Source organism: Oncorhynchus gorbuscha, linkage group LG13 (genome assembly GCF_021184085.1).
Source record: "Oncorhynchus gorbuscha isolate QuinsamMale2020 ecotype Even-year linkage group LG13, OgorEven_v1.0, whole genome shotgun sequence".
NCBI lineage: Eukaryota > Metazoa > Chordata > Actinopteri > Salmoniformes > Salmonidae > Oncorhynchus > Oncorhynchus gorbuscha.
Genome location: NC_060185.1, coordinates 37,228,123 through 37,253,751, shown reverse-complemented (window position 1 = coordinate 37,253,751; position 25,629 = coordinate 37,228,123). Strand labels below are relative to the sequence as shown.

Genomic DNA, 25,629 nt, shown 5'->3' with positions numbered 1-25,629 from the left:
GTTGTGCTACAGGACAGGGTAAGTTAAGATGCCTACACATTTCTGTACTGAATTAAATATTACCACTTAACTTTTTAAAACCATGTCTATCTTTAACACAATTAAAATCACTTTTTTTGTCTTTAAATACGTTTAAGCATCTTTTAACACAGGCTTAACACCTAAAAAACAATGTACATTTTAAAGCACTATTTAACATAGGCCAGCCTCTGTTGTTACCTCCTATCCCAGCGATAATGCCTTGCAATAGGCCTGGGAAGAAAACATTTCAATTTGCTCAACTTGCCATTGTCTCAACCTACACCAAGGCAAACATTTTGACATATTAGCCAACACAGCTACTAGGATATACTTTCATGCTAGGTTTAGGACTTCATATTGCAGCCTATAACCTCAACTGATGTATAGAACAATCTTAAAATGATCTACTTTGGTTTAGATACAAGCATCATGAAACCTCTAACACAATACATTTATTTGACTTGGTGAAAATCCATTTTTGCTCACTAATTTTCCCATGCATCTTCACAGAATCCATAAAATGACCTCTTCCTAAACATTTGGTCCAATTATTCATTTGGTGTATGGTTCCCCAGAAACAAGGGGGGCTCAACTTACCCCACTCTCCCCTACATGTACAGTATAGCATCTCTTGTGGGATTTCACTTGAAAGAAAACATTGCTTCTAAAGGTCTTACTGGCTTGCATAGAAAACCAATCTTCTGTAGGCCCTACTTCTGGTCTTCTGGTGGTAGTGGAGCCCAATCCTGGATTTCCAGCTGCAGTGGCAGACAGGGCATGTGAAGGCTTGGTTGGAGGGGGGCAGGAGTAGCGCTGCAAGCATCAGGAGTAGCCCTGCGAGCATCAGGAGTAGCCTCGCGAGCACCTGCATACTTCTCCAGGTGTTGCTCCATAGGGCTCTGGTCAAAAGTAGTGCACTATATAGGGAATAAGGTGCCTTTTGGGAAACACCCGAGATAATAGACTAGTCAGCATCATCCAACTAGTTATTTGCCAATGTGTGACATTGTATAGATCTACCTGCAAGATTTATTCGCGTTTTCCATTATACATTATGGCAAAGGATTGTTTTGCAAATAGCAGGGGGCTGACTGGGAGAAGCAGCAGAGACAGGGTCTGTTAATAAAATACTGATAGGTCTATCACGTACAGTATAGGTTGGCAAAACTCCAGTAACTTTCCCCAAATTCCCAGGTTTTCCAGAAATCCTGGTCGGAGAATGACGTCTTATCTGCTTGTTCCACATGACATCCTATTCCCTACACAGTGCACAACTTTTGGCCAGAGCCCTTTTGTCCCCTGGTCAAATGCAGTGCACTATATAGAGAATAGGGTGCTATTTGGGACACAGACAAGAAACAGACTTCTTGTCTCCTGTTCTCCAGCTTATACATTCTGTCTTATAGACCAGAATATATTAGTCTGAGAGTCGAATTGGTTCTGGAGAAGCAAGGCGAGCTACTACATTGCTCCTCCTTCTCTCTTCACTCTCCCCTCTGTTCCTTCTCTTCCTTCTCTGTACACGTCCTCTCCCTCGCTCCACCCTGCTCCTCCTTCTCTCTTCACTCTCCCCTCCCTTCGTTCTCTTCCTTCTCTGTACACGTCCTCTCCCTCGCTCCACCCTGCTCCTCCTTCTCTCTTCACTCTCCCCTCCCTTTGTTCTCTTCCTTCTCTGTACACGTCCTCTCCCTCGCTCCACCCTGCTCCTCCTTCTCTCTTCACTCTCCCCTCCCTTCGTTCTCTTCCTTCTCTGTACACGTCCTCTCCCTCGCTCCACCCTGCTCCTCCTTCTCTCTTCACTCTCCCCTCCCTTCGTTCTCTTCCTTCTCTGTACACGTCCTCTCCCTCGCTCCACCCTGCTCCTCATTCTCTCCATCACAGTCCAGCTCCTCCAGGTCAACTTCTCCCATCTCCTCAGACACAGAGTAGAGCCCAAAGTCACAGATGTCTTTGGGAAAGTCTTTCCTGGCCAGCCTGTCTTTGGTGGAGCATTGGATGGGAGTGGAGGAGGAATAGGAGATGGGAGTGGAGGAGGAAGAGGAGATGGGAGTGGAGGAGGTGGGGCTGGAGGAGGTGTCAGTGGAGGCCCAAGAGGGTACCACAGAGCCGTTGACCAGTCGGTTCAAGCCTTGAGAGGTGGAAGGGGATGTGGAGGAGGTGGAGGAGAGGGCTGCTCTCTGCTGGAGTATGGATGTGGTGTCGGGAAACATGTTGGTCTTAGGCGTGGCTAGGGAGAACTTGGGGGAGTACTTGAAGGAGTGGTCAGGGTAGACCAGAATGGAGGCCCCTGCCTCTTCACTGGGTTTACTTTCTGCCACGCCCCCACCCCCGGGCCCCACCTTCCCCTTCATCATCCCCAGGACCTCATACCTAAAGCTGGAGATGTCCTGCTTCAGCTCCTGGGGAAAGAAACATACACACATACAACTTGTTTATCTATTTATGACATTTACAGTGGACAGTGCACATTAATCAACATTCAATGCTGGAGTTAGAAACAATTCTTATTGTTCTTCTGTAGTCCCTGTCTGGTGCTGGATAGAGAAACAAATGTAAATACATGTGTAATGTCAGAGGAAACCAAACCTTACCTTAAAGTTCTCCTCAGTCAGTCCTTCCTCTGTCTTGGCATCTCTGATCATGGCTGCTACATATCTCTTCACCAGGTTCCTCAAAACCTCCTGAAAACAACACAGTCCACAGGTTGATAAAATCCTATCAAATACATCCACTGCTGGGTTACTAACAACTTCTGGCGATAATATGGAAAACATCATCCTGAGAGTGGACAGGTACAGGGATGTGTTCCAAATGGCATCCTATTCCCTATATACTGTAGTGCATAACTTTTGATCATGGCCACATTTGGGGAAAAACCAAGGTCAAAATATGTGCATCTACAGAATAAACACATTGAAAACTGAAACATAATGAATTTTATATTGAAAAAAGAAACACATAAATACCTGATACTGATGGTTTGTTCTTACGTTTAAGGCAGCCCGTCTCTACAAAAGAGGAACATTAATTTACTCCAAAAGCACACCACGCAGCATGACGAATCAGTTCATGTGATTTCCTGCTTGGTAGAGAGTTGGCCAGTTAGCGCTGTCATCACCTGCCCATTCTCTGTTAAAGGGATAGTTTGGGATTTGGGCAATGAAGCCCTTTATCTTCTTCTCCAGAGTCAGATGAACTCGTGGATCCCATTGTAATGTAATGTAATGAAGGAAGGTAGAGGTGGTTTTGTGAGCCAATGCTAACTAGCTGTATGAGAAGACTTCCCGTCTTTGGGCTACGTCTTTTTCGCTAAGCTAGCGCGTATGCTAGTTAGTATTGGATTGTGAAACTACCTCTAACTTCCTTCATACTGGACGCAGAGACATAAAAATGGTTCATTGCCAAAATCCCAAACTATCCCTTTAACTTCTAACTGCTGATGCTATCAGAACAGTTATGTCTCATGATGCACGTCTAACCATTCTGGGAAGAACAGGTCACTTCATTCATGATAATTCGTTGTGAACAACCCACTGAGACCAGAGAAGAGAAGGAGTTTCAACTGGAGGTTGGTCAGGGGAGTTGCAGAACTCCAGTAACTTCACTAGAATTTTGCAACCCTACTGTTCAGTAAGAGTACTGTTGATGTAGACTAGAGACCACATCCTCACCCCTATGGTTCCAAATGTTTCTGTTTTCTTGGCCCTGGTGATCTTGAAGATATGTTTCCTGATCCAGCAGATGAAGTACCAGATTGACTTGGGGCTCGGGATGATGTTGAATGGAGAAGGCAGAGTCCCCCCCTCTTCAAAGTAACTCATCCACAACTTGGTTCTTGCAAACTTCCACTCAATGTCTGCATGATCCTGAACAGAAACAACACATGCTAAGCAACTGAACAAGTGATATGAACAAAACTGTGTGATATTAAATGACAGCAGACAGGTTGTTGGACTCATAAACAAACAAGTGAATGAATGAATGATTTTGCATTCCAGTGATAGAGTAAGACTCGCAGCAATGTGTTGGTAGCAGTTGTCCATCATGGCTAGGGTTAGTGTTAGAGTTAAGGTTAGGGTTACACTCACAGTGATGTGTTAAGTTGTCCATCATGGCTAGGGTTAGTGGTAGAGTTAGGGTTAGGGTTAGGGTTACACTCACAGTGATGTGTTAAGTTGTCCATCATCGCTGGGGTTAGTGTTAGGGTTAAGGTTAGGGTTAGGGTTACACTCACAATGATGTGTTAAGTTGTTCATCATGGCTGGGGTTAGTGTTAGTGTTAGGGTTAAGGTTAGGGTTAGGGTTACACTCACAATGATGTATTAAGTTGTTCATCATGGCTGGGGTTAGTGTTAGGGTTAAGGTTAGGGTTAGGGTTACACTCACAATGACGTGTTAAGTTGTTCATCATGGCTGGGGTTAGTGTTAGGGTTAAGGTTAGGGTTAGGGTTACACTCACAGTGATGTATTAAGTTGTTCATCATGGCTGGGGTTAGTGTTAGGGTTAAGGTTAGGGTTACACTCACAGTGATGTATTAAGTTGTTCATCATGGCTGGGGTTAGTGTTAGGGTTAAGGTTAGGGTTACACTCACAGTGATGTGTTAAGTTGTTCATCATGGCTGGGGTTAGTGTTAGAGTTAAGGTTAGGGTTACACTCACAGTGATGTGTTAAGTTGTTCATCATGGCTGGGGTTAGTGTTAGAGTTAAGGTTAGGGTTAGGGTTACACTCACAATGATGTGTTAAGTTGTTAATCATGGCTGGGGTTAGTGTTAGGGTTAAGGTTAGGGTTAGGGTTACACTCACAATGACGTGTTAAGTTGTTCATCATGGCTGGGGTTAGTGTTAGGGTTAAAGGTTAGGGTTAGGGTTACACTCACAATGATGTGTTAAGTTGTTCATCATGGCTGGGGTTAGTGTTAGGGTTAAGGTTAGGGTTACACTCACAATGATGTGTTAAGTTGTTCATCATGGCTGGGGTTAGTGTTAGGGTTAAGGTTAGGGTTACACTCACAGTGATGTGTTAAGTTGTTCATCATGGCTGGGGTTAGTGTTAGGGTTAAGGTTAGGGTTACACTCACAGTGATGTGTTAAGTTGTTCATCATGGCTGGGGTTAGTGTTAGGGTTAAGGTTAGGGTTACACTCACAGTGATGTGTTAAGTTGTTCATCATGGCTGGGGTTAGTGTTAGAGTTAAGGTTAAGGTTAAGGTTAGGGTTACACTCACAGTGATGTGTTAAGTTGTCCATCATGGCTGGGGTTAGTGTTAGGGTTAAGGTTAGGGTTACACTCACAATGATTTATTAAGTTGTTCATCATGGCTGGGGTTAGTGTTAGAGTTAAGGTTAAGGTTAGGGTTACACTCACAGTGATGTGTTAAGTTGTTCATCATGGCTGGGGTTAGTGTTAGAGTTAAGGTTAGGGTTAAGGTTAGGGTTACACTCACAGTGATGTGTTAAGTTGTTCATCATGGCTGGGGTTAGTGTTAGGGTTAAGGTTAGGGTTACACTCACAATGATGTGTTAAGTTGTTCATCATGGCTGGGGTTAGTGTTAGTGTTAGGGTTAGGGTTAGGGTTAAGGTTAGGGTTACACTCACAGTGATGTGTTAAGTTGTCCATCATGGCTGGGGTTAGTGTTAGGGTTAAGGTTAGGGTTACACTCACAATGATGTGTTAAGTTGTTCATCATGGCTAGGGTTAGTGTTAGGGTTAAGGTTAGGGTTACACTCACAGTGATGTGTTAAGTTGTTCATCATGGCTGGGGTTAGTGTTAGGGTTAAGGTTAGGGTTACACTCACAGTGATGTGTTAAGTTGTTCATCATGGCTGGGGTTAGTGTTAGAGTTAAGGTTAAGGTTAAGGTTAGGGTTACACTCACAGTGATGTGTTAAGTTGTCCATCATGGCTGGGGTTAGTGTTAGGGTTAAGGTTAGGGTTACACTCACAATGATGTGTTAAGTTGTTCATCATGGCTGGGGTTAGTGTTAGGGTTAAGGTTAGGGTTACACTCACAGTGATGTGTTAAGTTGTTCATCATGGCTGGGGTTAGTGTTAGGGTTAAGGTTAGGGTTAAGGTTAGGGTTACACTCACAGTGATGTGTTAAGTTGTTCATCATGGCTGGGGTTAGTGTTAGGGTTAAGGTTAGGGTTACACTCACAATGATTTATTAAGTTGTTCATCATGGCTGGGGTTAGTGTTAGAGTTAAGGTTAGGGTTAGGGTTACACTCACAGTGATGTGTTAAGTTGTTCATCATGGCTGGGTTTAGTGTTAGGGTTAAAGTTAGGGTTAGGGTTACACTCACAGTGATGTGTTAAGTTGTTCATCATGGCTGGGGTTAGTGTTAGGGTTAAGGTTAAGGTTAGGGTTACACTCACAGTGATGTGTTAAGTTGTTCATCATGGCTGGGGTTAGTGTTAGAGTTAAGGTTAGGGTTACACTCACAATGATGTGTTAAGTTGTTCATCATGGCTGGGGTTAGTGTTAGTGTTAGGGTTAAGGTTAGAGTTAGGGTTACACTCACAATGATGTGTTAAGTTGTCCATCATGGCTGGGGTTAGTGTTAGAGTTAAGGTTAGGGATAGGGTTAAGGTTAGGGTTACACTCACAGTGATGTGTTAAGTTGTCCATCATGGCTGGGGTTAGTGTTAGGGTTAAGGTTAGGGTTACACTCACAGTGATGTGTTAAGTTGTTCATCATGGCTGGGGTTAGTGGTAGGGTTAAGGTTAGGGTTACACTCACAATGATGTGATAAGTTGTTCATCATGGCTGGGGTTAGTGTTAGGGTTAAGGTTAGGGTTACACTCACAGTGATGTGTTAAGTTGTTCATCATGGCTGGGGTTAGTGTTAGGGTTAAGGTTAGGGTTACACTCACAATTATGTGTTAAGTTGTTCATCATGGCTGGGGTTAGTGTTAGGGTTAAGGTTAGGGTTAAGGTTAGGGTTACACTCACAGTGATGTGTTAAGTTGTTCATCATGGCTGGGGTTAGTGTTAGAGTTAAGGTTAGGGTTAGGGTTAAGGTTAGGGTTACACTCACAGTGATGTGTTAAGTTGTCCATCATGGCTGGGGTTAGTGTTAGGGTTAAGGTTAGGGTTACACTCACAATGATGTGTTAAGTTGTTCATCATGGCTGGGGTTAGTGTTAGGGTTAAGGTTAGGGTTACACTCACAATGATGTGTTAAGTTGTTCATCATGGCTGGGGTTAGTGTTAGGGTTAAGGTTAGGGTTACACTCACAATGATGTGTTAAGTTGTTCATCATGGCTAGGGTTAGTGTTAGGGTTAAGGTTAAGGTTAGGGTTACACTCACAGTGATGTATTAAGTTGTTCATCATGGCTAGGGTTAGTGTTAGGGTTAAGGTTAGGGTTACACTCACAGTGATGTGTTAAGTTGTTCATCATGGCTGGGGTTAGTGTTAGGGTTAAGGTTAGGGTTACACTCACAATGATGTGTTAAGTTGTTCATCATGGCTAGGGTTAGTGTTAGGGTTAAGGTTAAGGTTAGGGTTACACTCACAGTGATGTATTAAGTTGTTCATCATGGCTAGGGTTAGTGTTAGGGTTAAGGTTAGGGTTACACTCACAGTGATGTGTTAAGTTGTTCATCATGGCTGGGGTTAGTGTTAGAGTTAAGGTTAGGGTTAGGGTTAAGGTTAGGGTTACACTCACAGTGATGTGTTAAGTTGTCCATCATGGCTGGGGTTAGTGTTAGGGTTAAGGTTAGGGTTACACTCACAGTGATGTGTTAAGTTGTTCATCATGGCTGGGGTTAGTGTTAGAGTTAAGGTTAGGGTTACACTCACAATGATGTGTTAAGTTGTTCATCATGGCTGGGGTTAGTGTTAGGGTTAAGGTTAGGGTTACACTCACAGTGATGTATTAAGTTGTTCATCATGGCTGGGGTTAGTGTTAGGGTTAAGGTTAGGGTTACACTCACAGTGATGTGTTAAGTTGTTCATCATGGCTGGGGTTAGTGTTAGGGTTAAGGTTAGGGTTACACTCACAATGATGTGTTAAGTTGTTCATCATGGCTGGGGTTAGTGTTAGGGTTAAGGTTAGGGTTAGGGTTAAGGTTAGGGTTACACTCACAATGATGTGTTAAGTTGTTCATCATGGCTGGGGTTAGTGTTAGGGTTAAGGTTAAGGTTACACTCACAGTGATGTGTTAAGTTGTCCATCATGGCTGGGGTTAGTGTTAGGGTTAAGGTTAGGGTTACACTCACAGCGATGTGTTAAGTTGTTCATCATGGCTGGGGTTAGTGTTAGGGTTAAGGTTAGGGTTAAGGTTAGGGTTACACTCACAGTGATGTATTAAGTTGTTCATCATGGCTGGGGTTAGTGTTAGGGTTAAGGTTAGGGTTAAGGTTAGGGTTACACTCACAGTGATGTATTAAGTTGTTCATCATGGCTGGGGTTAGTGTTAGGGTTAAGGTTAGGGTTAAGGTTAGGGTTACACTCACAGTGATGTGTTAAGTTGTTCATCATGGCTGGGGTTAGTGTTAGGGTTAAGGTTAGGGTTAAGGTTAGGGTTACACTCACAGTGATGTATTAAGTTGTTCATCATGGCTGGGGTTAGTGTTAGGGTTAAGGTTAGGGTTAAGGTTAGGGTTACACTCACAGTGATGTGTTAAGTTGTTCATCATGGCTGGGGTTAGTGTTAGGGTTAAGGTTAGGGTTAAGGTTAGGGTTACACTCACAGTGATGTATTAAGTTGTTCATCATGGCTGGGGTTAGTGTTAGGGTTAAGGTTAGGGTTAAGGTTAGGGTTACACTCACAGTGATGTGTTAAGTTGTTCATCATGGCTGGGGTTAGTGTTAGGGTTAAGGTTAGGGTTAAGGTTAGGGTTACACTCACAGTGATGTGTTAAGTTGTCCATCATGGCTGGGGTTAGTGTTAGGGTTAAGGTTAGGGTTACACTCACAATGATGTGTTAAGTTGTCCATCATGGCTGGGGTTAGTGTTAGGGTTAAGGTTAGGGTTACACTCACAGCGATGTGTTGGTAGGAGTTGTTCATCATGGCGATCAGCATGTTGAGTAGAACCACCAGAGAGATGACATTATAGGTTCCAAACATGGTGGCCCCTACAAACTCTGTGAACTGGTGGTCTGCCTCCACGTTGGTCACATACAGACTGATCAACCCAAAGATAGACCAGAACAAAGACTGGAGTGTCTCAAACAACCTAAAGGAGTGAGTGAGTGAGTGAGTGAGTGAGTGAGTGAGTGAGTGAGTGAGTGAGTGAGTGAGTGAGTGAGTGAGTGAGTGAGTGAGTGAGTGAGTGAGTGAGTGAGTGAGTGAGAGAGAGAGAGAAGAAAATGGAGGAGAGAGAGAGAGTAGAAAGGGATGAGAGAGAGAGAGGGAGAGAGTAGAAAGGGATGATATATATATATATATATATATATATATATATATATATATATAGAGAGAGAGAGAGAGAGAGAGAGAGAGAGAGAGAGAGAGAGAGAGAGAGAGAGAGAGAGAGAGAGAGAGAGAGAGAGAGAGTAGAAAGGGATGAGAGAGGAAGGGTTATATTTTTAAATATATAAGGTAAGCAGGATTTACAAGAATAGTCCATTTATCATAACAGGCTACCATTCTACTTTTGCCACAACATACATATCCGCCTAAATTACAAAAATGATAATTGCCTCCTGATTCTGAGAATATTGGGAAAGTTACCAGAATTTTGCAGCCCAACCAAAACTTTACAAACAAACACATTATAATGAAATGGTCTTTACTAACGTTGAGAAAGCGTTGTTCTGTGTTGCGCAGCGGATGCCCTTGCATCCCTTCAGTCCCTCGTCTGTCTCGTAGTAGAAGTAGAGCTGGTTGAGCCCGTTAGCGAAGGCCAGGAGAACCAGGCAGTAGATGAACAGGAACTTAAGGATGTCCAGCAGCATCCTGCCCAGAGAGATCTGGAATAATGAGGATTATCATCATATTCATCATGATAGTCATCATCATCATAAACTTGAACCTTTCATACAATAAATTGCAGCTCAAAGTGCTTTACAGATCAGGGGCCATATGTACCAATCTTATCAGAGTATGATTGCTGATATAGGATCAGGTCCTCCCCTGACCATGTAACATTATTCATTGCGAATTAAAAGGAAAAACTGATCCTCAATCAGCAATCCTACTCTAAGATGTTTAATACATATACTCCTGGACATAATGACAGAAACACAGTTGTATGATAATCCTGACCTGTAGAGGTCCCAGGTGGGAGTTAGCTGTAAACAGAGAGATGAGGCGGATGGAGCTGAAGATGTTAGCGATGGCAAACACAGCCTCTGCTACCAAGGTAGGATGCCACATCTGCCATTCGTTCCTGGCCCTGAAGCCACTGTACTGTGGGAGAGAGGGAGACAGAGGGGACAGGTCAGAGTCTACTGTGGGAGAGAGGGAGACACAGAGGGGACAGGTCAGAGTCTACTGTGTGAGAGAGGGAGACACAGAGGGGACAGGTCAGAGTCTACTGTGGGAGAGAGGGAGACACAGAGGGGACAGGTCAGAGTCTACTGTGTGAGAGAGGGAGACACAGAGGGGACAGGTCAGAGTCTACTGTGGGAGAGAGGGAGACACAGAGGGGACAGGTCAGAGTCTACTGTGTGAGAGAGGGAGACACAGAGGGGACAGGTCAGAGTCTACTGTGGGAGAGAGGGAGACACAGAGGGGACAGGTCAGAGTCTACTGTGGGAGAGAGGGAGACAGAGGGGACAGGTCAGAGTCTACTGTGGGAGAGAGGGAGACACAGAGGGGACAGGTCAGAGTCTACTGTGGGAGAGAGGGAGACAGAGGGGACAGGTCAGAGTCTACTGTGGGAGAGAGGGAGACACAGAGGGGACAGGTCAGAGTCTACAGTGGGAGAGAGGGGGACACAGAGGGGACAGGTCAGAGTCTACTGTGGGAGAGAGGGAGACAGAGGGGACAGGTCAGAGTCTACTGTGGGAGAGAGGGAGACACAGAGGGTACAGGTCAGAGTCTACTGTGGGAGAGAGGGAGACAGAGGGGACAGGTCAGAGTCTACTGTGGGAGAGAGGGAGACACAGAGGGGACAGGTCAGAGTCTACTGTGGGAGAGAGGGAGACAGAGGGGACAGGTCAGAGTCTACTGTGGGAGAGAGGGAGACACAGAGGGGACAGGTCAGAGTCTACAGTGGGAGAGAGGGGGACACAGAGGGGACAGGTCAGAGTCTACGGTGGGAGAGAGGGAGACAGAGGGGACAGGTCAGAGTCTACTGTGTGAGAGAGGGAGACACAGAGGGGATAGTCAGAGTCTACTGTGGGAGAGAGGGAGTCACAGAGGGGACAGGTCAGAGTCTACAGTGGGAGAGAGGGAGACACAGAGGGGACAGGTCAGAGTCTACTGTGGGAGAGAGGGAGACACAGAGGGGACAGGTCAGAGTCTACTGTGGGAGAGAGGGAGACAGAGGGGACAGGTCAGAGTCTACTGTGGGAGAGAGGGAGACACAGAGGGGACAGGTCAGAGTCTACTGTGGGAGAGAGGGAGACACAGAGGGGACAGGTCAGAGTCTACTGTGGGAGAGAGGGAGACACAGAGGGGATAGTCAGAGTCTACAGTGGGAGAGAGGGAGACACAGAGGGGACAGGTCAGAGTCTACTGTGGGAGAGAGGGAGACAGAGGGGACAGGTCAGAGTCTACTGTGGGAGAGAGGGAGTCACAGAGGGGACAGGTCAGAGTCTACTGTGGGAGAGAGGGAGACACAGAGGGGACAGGTCAGAGTCTACTGTGGGAGAGAGGGAGACAGAGGGGACAGGTCAGAGTCTACTGTGGGAGAGAGGGAGACAGAGGGGACAGGTCAGAGTCTACTGTGGGAGAGAGGGAGACACAGAGGGGACAGGTCAGAGTCTACTGTGGGAGAGAGTGAGACACAGAGGGGACAGGTCAGAGTCTACTGTGGGAGAGAGGGAGACACAGAGGGGACAGGTCAGAGTCTACTGTGTGAGAGAGGGAGACACAGAGGGGATAGTCAGAGTCTACTGTGGGAGAGAGTGAGACACAGAGGGGACAGGTCAGAGTCTACTGTGGGAGAGAGTGAGACACAGAGGGGACAGGTCAGAGTCTACTGTGGGAGAGAGGGTATTTCAAGCGTATTTCATATTATCTCGTACACAACAACCATCATACCTTGACGTAGGCAACGAACTTCAAAGAGATGGTAGCCAGGTACAGAGAGTTCATAACAAAGTCCATGAGGTTCCACCAGTCATGGATGTAGTCCTGGAACCCTCCATCCCACATCTGTTTAATCTCTGTCCAGATGAAGCCTACAGGACAGAGAACAGACCAGCAGAGTATGATAATGTCCCAAATAGCACCTTGTCTCTTACAATGTGCATTACTTTGACCTGAGCCCTATGTAACTCACCCTATCCCCTACATAGTGCACTACTTTTGAAGAGGGCCTGTGGGGGCCTGGTCAAAAGTAGTGATCTAAATTGGGAAAATGGTGCCATTTGGGACGCAGTCCTAGGGTTAGGGTTGTCATGCCTGTCTGATGCCCGACAGAGCTAATTTATCATGTCCGTCTCACTTCTCCGATCTACAGCCACATTCCTCAGGTGAAGAGGGAGTGTTAAAATCAAATCAAATTGTATTTGTCACATGCGCCAAATACAAGACTTAATCTTGAAATGCTTGCTTACGAGCCCCTCCCAATGATGCAGAGTTAAACTATGATAATGATTAGTAACACAAGCGGAACAAAATACACTGAATGGAGCTATATACAGGGAGTACCAGTACCAGATCATACCAGTATTTCAGGGAGATATGTACAAGGCAGGGTAAAGTGACTCAGTATGCATGTGTGTGTACAGATGTAGGATCTTCATTGTATCACTTTTTTGTTTTCTGAGGATGTTCCTGCATAGCAGGAAATGCAAACTTGTAGTGTATTTGAGTTTTAACAAGGCTTCTAAAGTTTGCCCTAATGAAAAATGTATCAACCCCTATCAAAATGTCCATGAATTATAATCCACTGTCACGCCTTGGTCTTAGTATTTTGTGTTTTCTTTAATTATTTGTTCAGGCCAGGGTGTGACATGGGGTTATTGTATTGTCTTATTGGGGTTTTTGTAGGCATTGGGATTGTGGTTGATTAGGGGTGTGTCTAGTATAGGCTTGGCTGCCTGAGGCGGTTCTCAATCAGAGTCAGGTGATTCTTGTTGTCTCTGATGGGGAACCGTATTTAGGTAGCCTGGGTTTCACTGTGTATTTGGTGGGTGATTGTTCCTGTCTCTGTGTAGTTTCACCAGATAGGCTGTAATAGGTTTTCGTTCAGGTTGTTGTATAGTTATTTCATGTATCGCAATCTCTTCATTAAAGACATGAGTAACCACTACGCTGCATTTCGGTCCGACTCTCTTTCCACAAACGAAGAACGCCGTTACATCCACATAATAATTCACATTTCCTGGACTGCAGGATTTGTTTCCTGCTGTAGCAAACTGGCTCAAATGAAGATCCTACAGAACACCATAATGGAAGTTACATAGGACGCCCATGTGCTGGGTTGTCTGACAATGCAGTGTGCGTTCAATGCATGAAAACCAGGTGTAAACGGTTGATAGAGTATTTGGCTGAAACACAAGCTTGGTTTCCTCCATTTCCTGTCAGAATTGTCATCAACTATCATTAACATCAATAGCAGTCTACTTGGTATGTCTCAAATGACTCTATTGTCAGCTGACCTTCTGTGCAGTTGACATGTTGTTTGTATCAATGAAGCACGTGTCCAAGTCTTTCCTTTCTTGATCAACCATGTCGTGCAACTCTGCGCACGTAAAACACACACGCACACACACGCACGCACACGCACACGCAACACACACACACACACTTTCTTACCCAGTACCCAGGGTAGTATCATCCATTCCACCACAGTAGGAGGCGGCCCCTGTCTGTTGGGGTCTGTAGAGACGATGTGCTGGGAGGCCAGCAGCAGGAGGAACAGGAAGGTGAGATAAGACGTTGTGTGGCAGATAAACTTGATGAAGGGCTTCCTAATGAGGAAGAAGAAGATTACTTACAGTTTTTTTGGATTGCTTACACACTAAAATTAAAAGTAGTACACTATTAGCAAAACCTTACACTCAAGAAGCAAAACATCAGCACTTCTGTTACCTTTTCCTGTGAAATTACTGTACTATTGTATACTGTTTTTTTTGGGTGTAGGGCCTGATCATAATAGGATTGAGGGTCTTGTATTGAAGCCAGTGGACAAGGGGGAAGGCCTATGTTCACAGAACAGCAAGAGAGGGAGATAGTAAACATGGTTTTGACCAACAATGCTATAACACTCAAGTAGCTCCAAGCTAACATTGTCAATAACCACGCCATTTTCAACGATATCCATCAGGTCTCAACATCAACACTGGCACACATCCTAAAAGAGAACCTATTCAAATGAAAAAAAGAGAACCTATTCAAATGAAAAAAAGAGAACCTATTCAAATGAAAAAAAGAGAACCTATTCAAATGAAGCAAATTTATCGAGTGCATTTCGAGCGCAATTCCGAAAGGGTGAAACGACTGCGGCATGATTATGCAGAGGTATGTATTCACTTTAGCAGTGTGATCTTGCATACTGTCTCATAATCTTTTACTGTACTGTAATATGTATACTAGATCTACACTGAATTACACAATTTTGCCTGACACTGTTTTTCAGAGTTTTACGAATGGATGGAGAGGAGATCCAGCATGAGTTCATTTACGTAGATGAGGCTGGGTTCAACCTGATGAGAACACAAAGGAGGGGAAGAAACATCATTGGCCACAGGGCTATAGTCAATGTCCCAGGGCAACGTGGGGGTAATATAACACTGTGCAGCCATTACACAGAATGGGGTCCTCCACTGCCATGCCCATATGGGCCCTTACAACACAGCACTCATACTTACATTCTTGGACCAATTGCACAACATAACAGCAGCAAATCAAATCGATCATATGCAATACATTGTTGTCTGGGACAACGTGTCTTTCCACCGCTCTGCTCTGGTTCAGATCTGGTTTCAGCAACATCCACATTTCACTGTCCTATATCTTCCACCATACTCTCCATTCCTCAACCCTATAGAAGTTTTTCTCAGGATGGCGGTGGAAGGTATATGATCTCCGTCTCCAGGCTGAGGTACCCCTCATCCAAGCAATGGAGGCCTGTGACCAGATGGAGGTAGCAGCAATGCAAGCATGGATTCGTCATTCAAGACGTTTCTTTCCAAGGTGTCTTGCTAATGACAACATTGCCTGCGATGTTGATGAAATTCTCTGGCCAGATCCAGCTAGGTGAAGAGACAATGTCTAGTTGTTGTTTTTTAAACTTACAATACGTAAAGTGACGTTTGGTTACAGTATTATGAATCTCCATGTCAACATTTTGGGCAGAAATAAATGAGTTTCTTCAGTCTGCAACATTGGTCTTGTGTAGTGTTTGGTGAATTTACATTATATTTGTACTTTGTTGATAGTAGCCTACTCTAATCATAGGGAAGTTGAAGTGCTATAAGGGTTTTAGGTTTATCACAGCAGAGTGTAACTCGTGCAAACAGAGTATAGTAATGTGAAACGTGTGTGTTTCACATGGTAACAAAAGTGTGGTTTTTAAAAAGAAGTGTATAGTTTTTACAAGTGTTTAATTTTGCAAAGGATCTGTAGTGTTTTGCTAATCGGGTGTGTGGTTGTGCTAATTGGGTGTGTGGTTGTGGGTGTGTGGTTGTGCTAATTGGGTGTGTGGTTGTGCTAATTGAGAGTGAGGTGTTTTGAAAACACGGGCCCTGTTTTGAAAATCGTGCTTAAGCAATAAAAAAAACTAATTGACCAATAGGTCCAACAGAAATTCAGCTTCCTGACAGATTTTTCCCATCAGACCAGGGATTCAAACTGGCAACCCTTCGGTTGCTGGCCTGCCTATCTAACCTCTAGGCTACTTGCCTGATGAAGAGTCCATAGCGGCTCTTAGGAGAGACCAGGTAGCAGAGGGATAAGAGGGGGAAGAGGAGGCCGATGAAGACACAGGTTAGGAACTTCCCTGCCCAGTGACGACGCCTCCACCCAGGGAACTCATCGTACCAACGAGACGCAAGCAGCTGCTGACAGTTAGGCTGGGCTACAAACTGGAGGAGGGAGATTGAAGGAAGGAGGGGAGGAGGAGAAAGGAGAGGGAGGAGCGATTGAGAGAGGAGAGGGAGAAAGGAGAGGGCAAAGAGTAGGGGGGAGGGAGGGAGTCAGCCTTTATGATACATTACAAATTCGTTGTTAGTGGAGACGTGTGTCTAATGCAACTTCACAATGTTTACATTTCTTTCTCATTTACTTTCCACTCCACATTGACAAACAACTGACACGAAAACAGGCACATCTTAAGCAAGCCTGGGCAGTTGAGTGCAGCATAGATCATACTGAGAGTTGGACAGTTGGGTACAGCAGTAAACACACTCAGCTAATGGAGGAGGTCCAAATTACACCCTATGTGCCATTTGGGCTGCAGTCAATGACTGTTTAGTCTGGTTTAGTCCAGCAGCACCTCCAGACCCTAATCATCCTGATCATTCTGGTGAGTGTTGCCAGCTGTCCCTGCCCTGGTCCCAAGTGTCCCTCCTTGGCATCTTTGTTCCTCTCTAATATCCTCCTCACACACTGTACTGCGCTGCGCAGGATGCTTTCTCTTCATATTGTCCTTGTCAGCACAGTTCCAGGAACTGCAGTGGATGTGTAACAAGACCATTACAGCTTCGCTCAACTAGGCTCAGTACTGTGAAAGGGGCATTTCTTTCAGATCTGCCTCTGCTCACAAGGTTTGATAAGGAACACTCTGACTGTCTCAGGGACCATCTAAAACACTCTCTGTCTCAGTCGCTCTCTGACTGATGACATCACTGATGACCTCATACCCCACAATGCCCTGCTCTAAGTGACGGGGATCCATTTGGTTGTAATTTGTTCGTAATTCGGTTAGACTGAGATTAACCTCACCGTCACACAGAGCAGCGCAGATGGTTCAATCAAATCTCCCAGAGAGAAAAACATAACAATGTTTCATGAGGAACAGATTTGACAGACAGGCACTCTTTCAAACAGGAACATGGAGTTCTTATAAATGTCTCTCCCTAACCCTAAAGGGATATAGCATGTTGTGTATTTTCAGCAGTGTCATACTGTAAATGTCCGTCTCATGGAAAGGGTTAAAAGTATTATGCAATGAGTGTGTGTGTTGTTTCTGCAGTCCTCTGTCATCTTCACTCTCTACGCGAGTACAGATGTCGTGTCCCCTTCTACTCAGTAGGGGGCAACATTTCACAACTTCCATGTCATAACTGTACTAGGGAATAGGGTGCCATATAGGACATGGCCAAGGTTGTTGTTTTCCTGTGCAACATGCTGCTTTCTGTGTCATTTAGATGTATTGCGAGTCAGTAATCCGAGCAAACGTTATCCTATTAGTAGCATCCTTATTACTTTATCATTATGTTTCATTACGTTCCCATCAAGGGACTGGACAGCAGACTGAGACATAGCTCCAGTAATGTGTTGTTTCACTAAGGAAGGATGCCATTTTCAGACACAACCTGGTGATTACCACAAAATCACAACTCCCATAGGAAGTCTCCACCCCAATCTGGCCATCTACTACTTCTAAATCCTATCTTAGAGATAACAGCAGACATTAGCTTCATGCTTTATCCGCTGAAATACAACATGTAAAACCCTCAGCTGTACTAAAGACATTGGGAGGTAGAGTCACCTGGCTGAGCTTCAACATGCAGTAAAATAAGAATAAACACACCTTCCTGAGGAAACATGGGTTGTCTTACCTCTTTCTGTGTGTATTTGATGGCCAGTTTGAGTCTGGCCAGATCGTTGGTGTTCTCATCCAGTAGAGGGTTGATGTCATCTCTGTAGTTCAGGATCAGCACTAGTTCTCTGGAACTTCTTGTTTGGTCCAACAGGTCCTTGGCAAACTGTTTACACTGCTGAGATAACTCCTCATACTCCGACTTAAACTCATTCTCTACCTGAAACAGACAGAAACGGTTAGTTAACAGTCAATAAACTAGTTAATAACTCTTTATAAAACCTTTATACGGCCAGGACAACTCCTCATACTCCGACATAAACTCATTCTCTACCTGAAACAGACAGAAACGGTTAGTTAACAGTCAATAAACTAGTTAATAACTCTTTATAAAACCTTTATACGGCCAGGACAACTCCTCATACTCCGACATAAACTCTTTCTCCACCTGAAACAGACAGAAACGGTTAGTTAACAGTCAATAAACTAGTTAATAACTCTTTATAAAACCTTTATACGGCCAGGACAACTCCTCATACTCCGACATAAACTCATTCTCTACCTGAAACAGACAGAAACGGTTAGTTAACAGTCAATAAACTAGTTAATAACTCTTTATAAAACCTTTATACGGCCAGGAAAACTCCTCATACTCCGACATAAACTCATTCTCTACCTGAAACAGACAGAAACGGTTAGTTAACAGTCAATAAACTAGTTAATAACTCTTTATAAAACCTTTATACGGCCAGGACAACTCCTCATACTCCGACATAAACTCTTTCTCCACCTGAAACAGGAATAAACTGTTAGTTAAAAGTCAAGCACAAAAAAACACTGTCATACAACACGGTCCATCTCCTAATAGGCAGAAGTCTGTGCACTCTCTTGTGGAGGCCTTATGTTCCACATAAGAATGAAGAGGATAAAGTCAATTCATAGTCCATAAACTGCTTATAAAGTACTTACACTGCTGAGACAACTCCTCACTCTTCTTTGACTCATTCTCCACCTCAATTGAATTAAATTAAATAAACGTAGCAAATATCTGCTAAAACCCCCACCTTGCTGAGTTCCTGTAGTTCCCAGGAGAGCTGGAAGGCTGTGAGGAAAGGGTCTTCACTGGAGAGGGCCAGGAGTGATGGGCTGGCCAGGGCCTTGTAGATGTTGAGACGTGAGCGGGAGTGACGCAGACTATCCACATCAGAGCTGGACACGCACTCCATGCAGTTACAGCGCACCTGGAACACACACCAGTAGTGGAGAGTTAGGGGACGGATGGCAGTACTGTAACTATCAGACTGCACTCTGCTATTGTATCATACTGTATAGTGTAGTGTAGCCTGCTGTGACTATTGTACTCTACTACATTACATACTATATCATACTGTAGCATGTAGTACTTAATCATTTACCATAGTACTACACCATAGTGTAGCATATATCCTGGTTCAGACCCACCTCATGTGGCTGGGGCATGGACACCCCCTTCTGCACCAGCAGTTTGATGATCTCATAGTTGTTGGTGTGAGCTGCCAGGATGATGGGTGTGATGTCAGGAGTAAAGTTAGAGAACTGCTTGTCCAATAGGATGGGAGGAACCTGGAGGGAGGGCGGGGCAGAGATAAATAAGGGTTATAGTCAGATAGGGATGATGATGGGCAAGAGAGAAGATATGTGTTCAATCCAGATATTGATTGAAGAAGAAAACTGAATTAGACAAAACTGAATTAATAACAACATTGTAGTATTATCAATATCAATACCATAATGTTTATTTTAGACATTTTTGCAAATATGTTAGAGAAAAAAAAAAATTGATATCAGATTTACACAAGTATTCAAACCATTACTCAGTACTTTGTTGAAGCACCTTTTGGCAGCAATTACAGCCTCATGTCTCCTTGGGTATGACACTACAAGCTTGGCACACCTGTTTGTGGGGAGTTTCTCCCATTCTTCTCTGCAGATCCTCTCAAGCTCTGTCAGGTTGGATGAGGAGCGTCGCCACACAGATATTTTCAGGTCTCTCCAGAGATGTTAGATCGGGTTTATATATATATACATTTGCAAAAATAAAAAATGTACTGTTTTGCTTGGATATTATGGGGAATTGTGTATAGATTGATGAGGAACATTTTAAATGTAAGATATTTTAGAATAAGGCTGTAACGTAGCAAAATGTGGAAAAGGGAAGGGGTCTGAATACTTTCTGAATGTGCTGTACGTGCTACCTCCTGGTGAGGTCATTCGGAAACACCATACCAACACACAACTCTACATTTCGATGAAACATGGCGAAGCCCCAAAATTGCCTACCATGGAAGACTGTGTTTCAGACAAAAGGAAGTGGATGGTGGCACATTTGTTACTTTTAAACTCGGACAAAACAGAGGTCCCAAGAAACAAAGAGATCTGCTGTTTGATCTGACAATTCATCTCATCACATATAAAACTATGAAAGGATCTCGGTGTTACTCCGTACCCTGATCTCTCTTTTGACAAACATATAAAACATGTTTAAAGAGCATATTGTTATAATCTTCTTATCATTGCAAACATCTGAAACTTTTTTGTCAAAACATTATGCAGAAATGCTGATCCATGATTTTGTCACTTCAAGATTAGACTACAGCAACGTTCTACTCTCTGGCTACCCAGGATAAAGCAATAAATACATTTCAGTTAGTGCTAAATACGCCTGCTAGAATCTTGACTAGAACCCAACATTTGTATCATATTATTCCAGTGCTAGCCTCTGGCTTCCTGTTAAGGCTAGGGCTGATTTCAAAGGTTTTACTGAAGACCTACAAAGCATTGCATGGACTTTCCTAGAATTTCTAAGCAAACAGCTGGAGGCAGGGCTTTCTCCTATAGAGGTTACTTTTTATGGAATGGTCTCAAAAGTCTGGCCCGGGGGGGACGTGAACGCCAAGGCACTAGAGTGACGATCCACCCTTGCTGTGTCTACCTGGCCGGCTCCCCTCTCTCCACTGGGATTCTCTGCCTCTGACCGTATGAGTCACTTGCTTGCTAGTGCTCTCCCAAGCCGTCCCTAGGAGGGGTGCATAACTTTTGAGTATCGCTATACTCTAATTGAGTGGGTTGAGTCACTGAAGTGATCTTCCTGTCTGGTTTTGGGCACCCTCGAGCTCTTGCGGTGGGGAGATCTTCGTTGGCTATACTCCACCTTGACTCAGGGAAAATAGTTGGTGGTCTGTTGATATCCCTCTGGTAGTGTGGGGGCTGTGCATTAGCAATGTGGGTGCGGCTATATCCTGCCTGGTTAGCCCTGTCCTGGGATATCTCTGTAATCACTATGATTGTTATTTGTCCCTGCTTGTCATCTATGAATGTTTGATCATCTTGAAGAATGATCTTGCCTTAATGACCATGTACTCTTATAATCTCCACCGGGCACAGCCAGAAGAAGACTGGCCACCCCTCATAGCCTGATTCCTCTCTCGTTTTCTTCATAGGTTCCTGCCTTTCTAGGGAGTTTTTCCTAGCCAGCCACTATGCTTCTACATCTGCATTGCTTGCTCTTTGGGGTTTTAGGCTAGGTTTCTGTAAAAGCACTTTGTGACGTCTGCCTTATAAATCAGTTTGATTGATTGATTGACAGGGTCTAATCATTTAGTGTGCATCCCAAATGGCACCATCATAAGGCTCTGGTCAAAAGTAGTGCACTATATAGGGTATTGGGGGCCATCTGGGACACAACCACAGTCTGATTGGTCTCCCTCTGGGAGGAGATAATAAGGAAAGAGGCACTTGAGTGACCACTTCACTTAAAGTACGAGGAAATACTAGCTAACAGGATTACATTACTGTTCCCCTTATCACAACAACTCAGATTTAAGTGATGTTCCCGTAAACCACATGTCTTCTTGTCATTGATTCCTGATGCTCCTGATGGTATGTGTGCGTGCATGCGTATGGTCCAGAGGACCATGCATTAACGATGTGATGTTGAAATAATGACTAGCATCGCTGGCAGTTAGGTCATGCTGTTGAGATGGAGTCTGACCTTATTATCATTATTTCTAATCTCCCTCAGAAGAGATGGAGAAAGAGAGGTGGAGATACAGTAGAGATAGAGAAAGAGAGGTGGAGAAACAGAGGTGGAGAAAGAGAGGTGGAGATGTAGTAGAGATAGAGAAAGAGAGGTGGAGAAAGAGAGATGGAGAAAGAGAGGTGGAGATAAAGTAGAGATAGAGAAAGAGAGATGGAGAAAGAGAGGTGGAGAAAGAGAGTGGGAGATGCAGTAGAGATAGAGAAAGAGAGGTGGAGAAAGAGAGGTGGAGAAAGAGAGTGGAGATGCAGTAGAGATAGAGAAAGAGAGGTGGAGAAAGAGAGGGAAGATGGAGAAGAGAAAGAGAAGTGGAGAAAGAGAGGTGGAGATGGAAGATGCAGTAGAGATAGAGAAAGAGTGGAGAAAGTGGAGAAAGACTGGAGATGTAGAGATGTGTGTGTGTGTGTGTGTGTGTGTGTGTGTGTGTGTGTGTGTGTGTGTGTGTGTGTGTGTGTGTGTGTGTGTGTGTGTGTGTGTGTGTGTGTGTGTGTGTGTGTGTGTGTGTGTGTGTGTGTGTGTGTGTGTGTGTGTGTGTGTGTGTGTGTCAGACCTACTGTATTCTGTTATGTTACATGTTTTAAAACTAGCTAAATAATATACTTGATAATGCAGTGTATTTTATAAAGTTGTATGCATTTCAGGACTGTGTCTTCCGGTTACATTTCACATTCTATTTTTGGCCCTCTGCAAACAAGAGTAATAGTCACACTAAAATATATTTTTTCAAGATATATGGTTCAGTTTAAATAGCCTAATATCATAATTCAAGATATTGTATCCTTTGTTAGGAAGAGTTTTGCCTGCCATGGCCATAGCCCCGGTCACACTTGTGCACCCTTGAGTTAGGCCTAATTATGTTACTGTTTTTATTGTTACTGTTTTTAACATGTGCACCGCTGTTAAATACTTGTTTGCAAGTGTCCAATTATCTATGTGATTCTAGTGAAGTTATTTTCCTTCAGTTTGAGCATGTATTTTTAATAGTTTAACCGTGTCCTTGTGTGTTGCTTCTTGGAGCTCCCTCGCTCCCCACCCACATATGTTTACTCTCCCCTTCAGAGCATACAGGACAGTGAACCAGCAACCTTTCAGTTACCGTGCCAAGGCTCTTAACCACTAGGTTACCTGGCGCACCGGGGAAATACATTTTTCCTCCTAGTTCGTTTGTTTTTGTAGGTCATTTTGCCAACATATTTATTTATTCTACCATCACGCCCGTAATTTAGACAAATCTATTTTTGCACCTTATCCTTTTCCTACTGCCTGCCTGCCTGCCTGCCCTTAGTACTGGGAGACCATGTAACCTTGTCACAGTTTCACATTACAAGATGTCGTCAATAGGCTACAGATGGATCACTGTACACACAAATCAGACAAATACAGTAGCCTATACAAATGAAAGACAGTACCTGCCTATTGACCCGTTTGCTATAGTGATCAACAGACATGTAAAGCAGATGATTAACATATCACGAAGCGAGTGTATAAGTAAACAGACAGCAAACAGAGGAATCACGGGAGGGCTAGGAGATGTGATGAGGAGGATCTAGTATAGTGGATCAGCAGTGATTTAAATAAAGTGATGAGCAGAGTAAAGCCTCCCCCTGTCTGGTTTATCATACCTCTGTTCACCTGTTCATGGCTAAGTCTCAACGGCACCATATTCCCTATATAAGTGCACTCATTTTGATAAGGGCTTATATAGGGTTGTGTGCACTAAATATAAGAAGGGGACGGGATTAGAAGTGATGCAAGTAATGTTATTTAATAGACACAAATCTGCTAATTTCATAGCTGATCTATTCCATGAAAAATAAAATAGGGTTGAAGTAATCCTTATAGGAATGAGTATGTGCCTGGGAGGGGATGGGGTAGTGTAAAACACAGGAAAACAAGAAGAGGGCATATAGTAGAGACTCTTCTATATATCGACATGTCTGGTCTAAGGCCTTTCTCAAGACCAATCTGATTGTAAAGCAGGTGGCCTATTGGTATGTAGGTGATAACACAAGGACAGTGTATCGTGCTGTATGCCAACACTCAAGAAAAGGGTGCAATTTGGGAAGCACTCTGTGACTGTTCTACCTGTTTCTCCCCGCTGGGCTTCTTGTGGTTGAGCAGCATTTCCACGGCTCCCACCACCTCTTTACGGATGGCGTGTAGCAGAGCGTCACCGACATACACGTTAAAGCTGAGCAGCAGCTCTATAATCTCCAGGTTCTCATTCTCAATAGCGATCAGCAGAGCTGTGCGGCCCAACGGGTCTATACAGTTAATGTTGATCCGGAAGTAGATCTCTGCCTCCTACAGGCGGGAGAGGGAATTACAACGGATGTTTACTTAGTTATATGGTATTGGGATAGCAAATTGTATCATGTTTATTGATGTTGTACTTGAACTGAGACTTATTTATCCCTCCCTCCCACCCTTCCCTCTTCCTCTCTCTCTCCCTCCCTTCCATCTCTCTCCATTCCTCCCTCCATCTCTTCTCCCACTCCTCCCTCCATCCCTACCTCTAAAGCTTGTTGGAGGGAGGTGTAGTATACTTTCCCTCTCTCCCTTCTCTCCCCCTTCCTCCCTTCCACCCTCTCTCCACATCTTTATCCCTCCCTTCCCCCTTACTCCTTCAACCCTCCCTCTCCTTCCTTCTTCCCTACTTCCAGAGCCCGTCTGACTGAGGTGCATAGTCTCCTTTCTCCTCCATCCCCTCCCTTCCTTCCTCCCTCCTCCTTTCCTCTCCTCCCTTCATCCATACCTCTAGAGCCTGTTTGACTGAGGTGCATAGTCTCCTTTCTCCTCCATCCCCTCCCTTCCTTCCTCCCTCCTTTCCTCTCCTCCCTTCATCCCTACCTCTAGAGCCTGTTTGACTGAGGTGCATAGCCTCCTTTCTCCTCCATCCCCTCCCTTCCTTCCTCCCTCCTCCTTTCCTCTCCTCCCTTCATCCCTACCTCTAGAGCCTGTTTGACTGAGGTGCATAGCCTCCTTTCTCCTCCATCCCCTCCCTTCCTTCCTCCCTCCTCCTTTTCTCTCCTCCCTTCATCCCTACCTCTAGAGCCTGTTTGACTGAGGTGCATAGCCTCCTTTCTCCTCCATCCCCTCCCTTCCTTCCTCCCTCCTCCTTTCCTCTCCTCCCTTCATCCCTACCTCTAGAGCCTGTTTGACTGAGGTGCATAGCCTCCTTTCTCCTCCATCCCCTCCCTTCCTTCCTCCCTCCTCCTTTCCTCTCCTCCCTTCATCCCTACCTCTAGAGCCTGTTTGACTGAGGTGCATAGTCTCCTTTCTCCTCCATCCCCTCCCTTCCTTCCTCCCTCCTCCTTTCCTCTCCTCCCTTCATCCCTACCTCTAGAGCCTGTTTGACTGAGGTGCATAGTCTCCTTTCTCCTCCATCCCCTCCCTTCCTTCCTCCCTCCTCCTTTCCTCTCCTCCCTTCATCCCTACCTCTAGAGCCTGTTTGACTGAGGTGCATAGTCTCCTTTCTCCTCCATCCCCTCCCTTCCTTCCTCCCTCCTCCTGTCCTCTCCTCCCTTCATCCCTACCTCTAGAGCCTGTTTGACTGAGGCATAGTCTCCTTTGTCCACTGCTCCCAGGTAGTTCTTCTCCAGGACAGACAGTTCAGACTCGGCCCTGACAATCCTCAGAGCGATCCGGTCCCTGTAGGAGGAGTTGTCTGTCCTCCTGTAGTACAGTCGAGACATCGC

At 44.6% G+C, this 25,629-nt stretch overlaps 1 protein-coding gene across 1 annotated transcript; it reads right to left on the bottom strand.

Annotated features, from left to right (window-relative positions):
* LOC123993946 (short transient receptor potential channel 4-like) lies at window positions 1-25,629 on the bottom strand. Its single transcript, XM_046296425.1, has 16 exons — window positions 25,468-25,629; window positions 24,017-24,235; window positions 19,318-19,458; window positions 18,921-19,097; window positions 17,876-18,076; window positions 15,992-16,177; window positions 13,908-14,058; window positions 12,186-12,325; window positions 10,242-10,385; window positions 9,774-9,946; window positions 9,015-9,210; window positions 3,693-3,887; window positions 2,988-3,029; window positions 2,613-2,702; window positions 2,392-2,420; window positions 1-958 (listed from the first exon to the last, which is right to left on the bottom strand). Exons 1-16 carry the CDS (start codon window positions 25,624-25,626, stop codon window positions 925-927), a joined length of 2,277 nt encoding a protein of 758 aa, XP_046152381.1. The 5' UTR covers window positions 25,627-25,629; the 3' UTR covers window positions 1-924.